Below are 8,542 nucleotides of genomic sequence, written 5' to 3'. Positions count from 1 at the left end.
ATTTTGGCCAGCTCGAGAGTTCGTTCGGTAACTCCCATTCAGGCTCAGTTTGCGCGTGGCATACGTTTACGCGTCGAGACTCGGAGTTGATACGATTTCGGTCGGGTTCGAGGCGATCTCGTATTTGATTATGAAGCGGCCAGGTGGTGGAGGGGGTACTAAGCCAGCTGGGACCCGACCACCACAACTTGAAATCACGCAATTCTGCAGGGGTGAGGCCACGCGATGCGCAGTCCGCGGGATTTTCTTGCGATGGTCCGTGATTCCATTTGACTGACGGAAGGCGCGTTTGAACCTCTGAAACTCGGTTAGCGACATAAGTATTCCATTTTGACGGATGACCGCTTAACCAAGCTAAAGCGACGGAAGAGTCCGACCAACCGTACGTCGGAGGCGGTTTGAAATTGAGTGAATATTGTACGGATTCAAGCAGTCGGGTTAGTAAAACGATAGCATTTAATTCAAGTCGCGGTACGCTGACCGTTTTAATCGGTGCCACTTTTGATTTGGCAGTTAACAGAGTCACCGAAATCTCATCGAATGATCGAAGAACTCTCAAATATACCACCGCGGCATATGCGCGATTGGAAGCGTCGGCGAATCCGTGCAATTCAACTCCGGCGTTTTCCGGCTGCATACCAGTCCATCGCGGTATACGAATTTGGGACAGTCCGGAAAATTCCGCGTGATATTTTTCCCACGGCTCCAGGAACTCGGCGGCGAGAGGGGTATCTCAGTCTGACTTCTGAATCCACAGTTCTTGGATTAAAATTTTTGCCGTGATTACAACTGGTGAAGTCCAACCTAAGGGGTCAAAAAACCGGGCGACAGAATTGAATGTTTCATTGTCGGAATAGTAATCGGAATTTCGGTCTGAAATCGAAAATTATCCTCCCGCGGTATCCAAGTAAGACCCAATACATTAAGGTCTCGTCTCGATCAAAAGGATGGTCGAGAGCTAGCTCGTGCTCTCCCGAAGGGATGTCGTCTAATAGTTCGCTCAAATTAGCGGCCCATTTTCTCAAATGGAACCCGCCTCGCGACATTAACTGCGTGAGTTGAGTTCGAATTTCGCGGAGGGATGGTATGCGATCGGAACCAAACCACGTCGTCGATATAAATAGAGTCTCGGATGACTTCTCGAGCGCGCGGAAACGAGGAACCGTCGTCCGAAGCTAATTGTTGTAGAACTCGCATCGCTAGATACGGAGCCGGGGCGGTACCATAAGTGACCGTGGAGAGCCGATAAGACTGAACAGGAAGTTCCTCACGCGGTCGCCATAAAATACGCGTGTAATCTGCGTCATCCGGATGTATTCGTATCTGACGAAACATTTTTTCGAGATCCGCTGTGTACACGTACCGATGCTGCCACCAGCGAAGTATAACTGAAGGTAAATCTTTCTGTAATTTAGGACCGGTCATCAAATGATCCTTTAGTGTCGATCCGTTGCTAGTCTTGCACGACGCATTAAAAACTACCCGAAGCTTAGTCGTAGAGCTTGACTCGCGTAGAATCGGATGATGCGGTAAATAGACCGGTAGAGATCGCGACGGAGAGTTCTCCGAGACGAGTTCCATATGATTCATTTCTTCATATTCCTTTAGAAAATCGGAGTATTGTTTCGCGAGTACCGGACTTTTTTGTAATCGTCGTTCTAATTTCGAATAGAGCAACGCGGCGGTCAGATGAGAGGAACCGATATTGATCGGTGGATCGATATCGGTCGTAACCACAATCGGATCATGATCGTGGTTACTGCACGGGGAGCTTCGTGGCTCTAAGAATCAGGCGAACATGAGATGCGAGCCGGATTAGTAATGCTGCCGCGCACAGCTCTAGTCGAGGTAATGTCTCTCGCTAACCAGTCGCCCGACACGTCGAGCTCCGAGTGCTTTCTTCCTCACCATGGAGTAATGCGCGAAGCCAGCACGTCGACCAAACTCCGGGTCGTCTTTAACGGAACGTCGTCCGTCACATCCGGAGTCAGGTTGAACAAGCACGTCCGCATCGGCCCGAACTTGTTACCTGTTCTGGCTGACGTGCTACTGCAATGGCGAGTTCACCGTTTCGTCCTTGCATCTGACATCGAGAAGATATATCGCCAAATACTTGTCGACCCAGCGGATAGGTCCCTGCAAAAGATCCTGTGACGTTACGACGATCGGACAACAGCGCAGGAGTACGAATTAAATACTGTCACTTACGGTATGGCATGTGCTCCCTTTCTAGCGATGCGCACTCTGAAGCAGCTTGCAGACGATGAGGAGAGCCGCTACCCAAAGGGGTCCGCCATCTTGCGTAAGGACGTCTACATGGACGACATCCTCACTGGCGCGTCATCCTTGCGCGAAGCCAAGGAGATCCAAGCGCAGCTAGTCAAGCTCTGCTTGGCGGGCGGGTTCCCGCTCAGGAAATGGTCAGCTAACGATCCGGAACTTTTGGTCGACATCCCGCCGAAGCACAGAGCCCAGCGCAGCTCACTTCTGTGACAGCCTCAAGAGAGTCACGCTATCCTAGGCAGCTTTTATGTACGAGAGCAAAGTAAACGCGAGAAAGGGATATTAGAGCGGAGTGACAGAAGGGTAGCGAGAGCGCGGTTGCTTGAACTCCGTTTACGGCGAGATAGTTGGGTGAAACAGATCTTTTCCTTTCCACAGTTAATCACTTTTTATTTTGACCTTTGACAAAGAAAAATACACTTATGATATTCACTAAATAACTGTTGATTTATTACGCGAGCTTCGCAAGCAACGAAACTGGACGATCTCCTTTGCATTAACGAGAAATCGCGCGAACACTTTATGCGAGCAGCGGCGGTGTCGCGTCGACAACCTTTTGATAAGTGAGAGAGACTTCCGGGCGCGCGTCGTCTTTATCTTAGAGTGCCCTTCTAGAAGGATTCGGATTTATCTCGATCCTGCGGAACTTCCTGTTTATTGTTTTATTATTTGTTGGTTTTGAGGGCTATTGTTCGGATCCTCCTAGAAGGGCATCGGTCGTCATTTTGCGATGACTTGTAAATACCGCGGTTTAGCAGCCCGCGATTGGGCGCCAGCATGGATAATTGTGGAATGTGATAGGCTCGTAGGCCCGGGCCTGCTATTCGCTTGTGTCGGCGCGCCGCGCGATAATATAGCGCGGTAATTACGATCGCGATCTCAAACATCCTGCCCTCCTCGCCGTGAGCACTCGGTGAAAATTTTTATTTTTTTTGCGGTGGGGCCGATCGACCCGCCTGTTAGTCCGCTACTGGGTTCGATTGAGAATGCGCGTCGACTCTCTATGTACTACCCGCGCGTAGTAAATCGGCGCACGTGGTTAGTGCGTGGTTGACGGTGATCGGTGCTGCGACAAGCACGTGGGTTATTACAGTCGCGTAATTAGTGCAGGTGTTGAGCGAGTGAGTGAAGTGATCCAGTGTCTGGCGCGAAGGGTAGTATGACCGGCGACGGAACAGAGTTCGAAGATAACTAGTGATGCATATTACATCGCTTGACAGGTAAGATTCGGAATCGCTAAACATAACCCGCTTTCGTCCTTGGTTCATGATAATGTGTTTTTTGTGAGGTAATTACAACGACGTCGCGAGGGATTCCGAGAGCAAGCGCACTTGGCGGGATGCGTATGGTCAGCGTGGGAACGACTCGAAGTTTAAGATAATGCGCTCAAGAATAACGTATGTTTAACTTGCTCGTTAGATTGAAGAACTCTCTGCCCCTTTTTGCTTGATCGATAACGAACTGGAGTGCATGCGGTATTGAACGTGCACGAACATAATTAACCTAGATGCAACGCGATAAGAGCTATAATGAAAGTATGATGTAATTCTAGGGAGCTACCGCAATACATGTAAGAGTCCTTTACACTAAACAGACTAAGTTTTTTTTTTTTTTTCCAGAAGCGCTTCGCGGACGACGGACTAATCCTCCTGCAGGTCGGCAAGAGAATTATCTTCACGATCGGGCGCGTGAATTGAGAGGCAGCGGTGCGCACGGTGACAGCTCTGATGCGGCCGTCCTCTCCTGGATGCACTTTTGTAATCCGAGCGAGCGGCCAGCGCGTAGGTGGGGTGGACTCGCACTGGATCAGGCAGAGACGGCCGACCCGGATTAGATCTTTAGCGGCCCACCACTTCGGTCTCTGCTGAAGGGAGTGAAGGTACTCCCGTGACCACCGGTCCCAAAAGTGGTCGCGCATCTTTTGGAGGTGTTGCCATCACGTAAGGCGGTTGATGGGCGCCTCCAGAAAGTTCGGCTCGGGAACGGCATTGAGCTCTGACCCAACAAGAAAGTGGCCCGGAGTGAGGGCCGCCAGGTCGTCCGGGTCGTCAGACAGGGCCTGCAGTGGCCTCGAATTCATGCCGCCTCAATCTGAGCGAGGAGGGTGCTCATTTCCTCGAACGTGAGCGTCGCTTCTCCTATGACTCGCCGGAGATGATGCTTTAGGGATTTCACCGCTGCTTCCCATAAGCCTCCAAAATGCGGTGCAGATGGCGGGTTGAAGCGCCAGTGGATCCTGTCGCTGGCCAGTTGGTCGGCGATTAGGCGCTGTTCCGGGCTGCTAGCCGTGAAGAATGCTCGAAGCTGAGCGTCGGCACCGACGAAATTAGTGCCGCAGTCGCTGTGAAGACTACGGCACAGACCACGTCGCGATGTGAACCGCCGTAACGCTGCTAAAAAGGCCTCGGCCGTATAATCCGAGACTACATCCAAGTGGACGGCCTTCGTGCTCATACACACGAAGACCGCGAGGAATGCCTTGTAGGCTCGATGCCCACGCCCCTTTGTTGTCCTCAGTTGGATGGGACCGGCATAGTCAACCCCGGTGTTCAGGAACGGCCTTGCTGGGATGACTCGCGACCTTGGTAGATCGCCCATGATCTGCTGCTGATTCGCCGCCCGCCATCGCACACAGGTCACGCATCGCAGGATGGTGGACTTTACCAGGCGACGTCCCTGAGGAACCCAGTATTGTTGCCTGAGAGACCCGAGCATGAGCTGTACCCCTCCGTGAAGTGTCCTTTTGTGACAAGCCTCGATGACGAGTCGCGTGAGATGCGACGTGCGGGGCAATATCGCAGGATGCCGCTCGTCGAAGGCAAGCAACGAGTGCTTGATCCGCCCACCGACTCTGAGGATGCCTTGGTAATCTACGAAGGGAGTAAGTTTCGTCAGTGGATTTTTTGCCGGCAAGGAGATGCCTCGCGCGAGCATTTCTAATTCTCGCTTAAAATTTTCAGCTTGCACGACTCGAGTCCAGATCAAGCGAGCTTCTTCCCACTCCGCGGCCGAGAGTGCGGGCCTGGGAGATGGCACGGTCGTCGCTGCCGACAGAGGTTGGATCACCGTTCTTCGAAGTAACCACCGTCTACACCAAAGAGAGTGAGTGACGAGTTCGCGAGGAGAAACTCCCCGCGAAGCGCAGTCAGCTGGGTTTTCCGATCCGGAGATATGGTGCCATTGAGCGTACGGCAAGGTCGTCTGAATCTCGGCCACTCGATTTGCGTACGTCTTCCATCGTGACGGGTGCCCTCGAATCCAGCCCAGCGCGACGGTGGAATCGGACCACAAATGCACGGGGAGCTTCGTGGCTCCAAGAATCAGGCGAACATGAGATGCGAGCCGGACTAGTAATGCTGCCGTGCACAGTTCTAGTCGAGGTAATGTCACTGGCTTTATGGGAGCCACCTTGGTTTTTGCTGCGACTAACTTTACTTCGGTGTTGTTGCAGGTCGCTATTCGCACGTAAATCACGGCAGCGTAGGCACGCTCGGATGCGTCTGCAAAGCTGTGCACTTCGATGTCGGCGTCGGTGGACTCGATCCGCACGTGTCGAGGAACACGAATCTCCTGAAGTGTAGGTAAGTCCGCTTGGAAGCTCCTCCATTGTTGCTCGCTGACTTCATCCAGTTTAGTGTCCCAGTCGACTCCTTGCAACCAGGTTGATTGGAACATGATTTTAGCTCGGATAACGACGGGGGCTAACCATCCGAGTGGGTCGAACAAACGAGCCGTCAAGGACAGAACGGATCGTTTCGAGAACGACGTAACCACGATGCTCTTGATGGAAAACGAAAAGTCGTCTGAGCTCGGATGCCATCAAAGGCCTAGGGTAGCGTGACTCTCTTGAGGCTGCCACAGAAGTGAGCTGCGCTGGGCTCTGTGCTTCGGCGGGATGTCGACCAAAAGTTCCGGATCGTTAGCTGACCATTTCCTGAGCGGGAACCCGCCCGCCAAGCAGAGCTTGACTAGCTGCGCTTGGATCTCCTTGGCTTCGCGCAAGGATGACGCGCCGGTGAGGATGTCGTCCATGTAGACGTTCTTACGCAAGATGGCGGATCCCTTTGGGTAGCGGCTCTCCTCATCGTCTGCAAGCTGCTTCAAAGTGCGCATCGCTAGAAAGGGAGCACATGCCATACCGTAAGTGACAGTATTTAATTCGTACTCCTGCACTGTTGTCCGATCGTCGTAACGCTACAGGATCTTTTGCAGGGACCTATCCGCTGGGTCGACAAGTATTTGGCGATACATCTTCTCGATGTCAGATGCAAGGACGAAACGGTGAACTCGCCATTGCAGCAGCACGTCAGCCAGAACAGGTAACAAGTTCGGGCCGATGCGGAAGTGCTTGTTCAAGCTGACTCCGGATGTGACGGACGACGATCCGTTAAAGACGACCCGGAGTTTGGTCGACGTGCTGGCTTCGCGCATTACTCCATGGTGAGGAAGAAAGCACTCGGAGCTCGACGTGTCGGGCGACTGGTTAGCGAGAGACATGTGTCCTAGTTCCTCGTAGTCTCTCATAAAGTCGACGTAAAGTTGACGCAAGCAGGCATCTTGGGAGAAGCGGTGTTCCATCTGTCTGAGCAGCCGAGCAAAGGAGCGCTTCGTTTCTGCAAGATCCGGCAGAGGCGTTATGAGAGGTAGTCGGACTACGTAACGGCCATCGTTGCCGCGAGAATGGGTCCGGACGAAATGGTCCTCGGCCTCCTGTTCATCAGCAGAGAGTGGGGCTGACGGAGGACTGACTTCCTCCTGCCGCCAGAATCCCTGAACGAGATCCTGAAGATACATGTCGCCGTGACATTGGTGGGTGCGCGCGCTTTTTGCCGTGTCCGTTGATGCGATGGTCCCGGATAGAATCCATCCTAATCTCGTTTGTTGCGCCAAAGGATCCTGAGGCCCGCCGCGCCACAAGCCCGGTTGCAGAAGATCCGCGAAGACGTCCGCACCCAGAAGAAGATCTATCGGATCGGCGGCGAGGAACTCTGGATCGGCAAGCTCCAGCCCGTCTAAGTGCGCCCACGATCGTTACTGAGCCCTTTGCGATGTTCGTCAATTTGCCGCCAATGCCGTAAACGGAAACGGAGGTGGGTACCCGAGGTAGTCTCAGGCGTTGAGCTAGCGACTCCGCTATCAGCGACGCCTCTGAGCCCTGATCAATCAACGCGCGCGCGGTGTGAAGAACACCGAATCGATCAGTGACTCGAACGCGCGCGGTAGCGAGGAGAACAGCGGTGGTCGTCTTGAACGAGTGGTTTGCGACGTGCGAGGACTTAGCGACTTCGTTGCTCGGATAAGCTTCGTGAAGTGTTGTGTGGTGACGGGCGCCGCAGGATGAGCATGTCTTTTTCGACGCGCACTCAGTCACTTTGTGCCTTCCAAGACAGTTACTACACAAGCTGTTCGACTCGATGTGTTGTTTTCTCTCAGCGGCCGTCTTTGACTTGTAGCCGTCACAGAACATGACATAATGATCTTGGCGGCAGACCGAACATCGACCGCGTTTGGTTTCGGACTTGCGGGTGTGAAGGACGCGTGCTTGGCGAGTTGAGCTGTTGCTCGACTTCGCGACTTCCGCTTTGGCTGGCTGCAAAGACTCGAGGGTGTGCATCCTACGTTCCAGGAACTGTTGCAACTCAATGTACGACGGCGGCTCCGCAGAGTCGCTTATCGAGTTCTCCCATTCGCGCCGCGACCGTGGGTCGAGAAGTTCGACAATCAAGTGGACGAATAAGTCTTCTCCGTTCGTTATTGGTTGACCGACACTCGCGAGCGAACCGACGGTGCTTATAACCCCATGCAAGAGTTTGCGTAAATCACTTGCAGACTCACCCTTAAGTTTTTGGAAAGCAGTGAATCGAGAGAGATACGAGCGCACCAGCAGCCTCTTGTTTTCATAATAATCCGTCAGCGTGACCCAAGCGCGTTGGAAGTTCTCCCCTGTGGTTGGCAAGTGGCGCACTAACAATTCTGCTTCACCTTTCAGGCAGGTCTTGAGGTAATGAAGCTTCTCGACGGAGGCTGTGGACGTGTCCTGGCCGATGAGCGAGGTGAACAAGTCGCGGAAGGACGGCCAATCCTCGTAGAGGCCCGAAAACTGAGGAAGCTGGATGCGAGGCAGCGTCGTGCGCGGAGCCTTCTGGATGGTTGAAGTTTCCTTGGCGACTTCGCTCGCTAGAGTTCGAAGAGTGTCGAGAAAGCGACCTTTCTGGATGAGGTAAATTTCTTCCGTAGCGGCAAACTTATCCTTCTTCAT

At 53.1% G+C, this 8,542-nt stretch overlaps 2 protein-coding genes across 2 annotated transcripts; both read right to left on the bottom strand.

Moving 5' to 3' along the window:
• Nucleotides 1-4,359: 4,359 nt before the first annotated feature.
• Nucleotides 4,360-5,958, bottom strand: LOC145946279 (uncharacterized). The gene has a single exon (XM_083055816.1). The coding sequence runs from the start codon at nucleotides 5,956-5,958 to the stop codon at nucleotides 4,360-4,362; it is 1,599 nt and encodes a 532-aa protein (XP_082911942.1).
• A 519-nt stretch (nucleotides 5,959-6,477) lies between these two features.
• LOC145946278 (uncharacterized) lies at nucleotides 6,478-8,542 on the bottom strand. The gene is made up of 2 exons (XM_083055815.1): nucleotides 7,348-8,542; nucleotides 6,478-7,295 (listed from the first exon to the last, which is right to left on the bottom strand). The coding sequence occupies exons 1-2, from the start codon at nucleotides 8,540-8,542 to the stop codon at nucleotides 6,478-6,480; spliced, it is 2,013 nt and encodes a 670-aa protein (XP_082911941.1).

Source organism: Prenolepis imparis, unplaced genomic scaffold (genome assembly GCF_030444845.1).
Source record: "Prenolepis imparis isolate NDT839.2.m4 unplaced genomic scaffold, iyPreImpa1.0 SCAF_15, whole genome shotgun sequence".
NCBI classification, from domain to species: Eukaryota; Metazoa; Arthropoda; class Insecta; order Hymenoptera; family Formicidae; genus Prenolepis; species Prenolepis imparis.
Note: the sequence above shows the minus strand (reverse complement) of the source record. Positions and strands in the feature narration are given on the sequence as shown.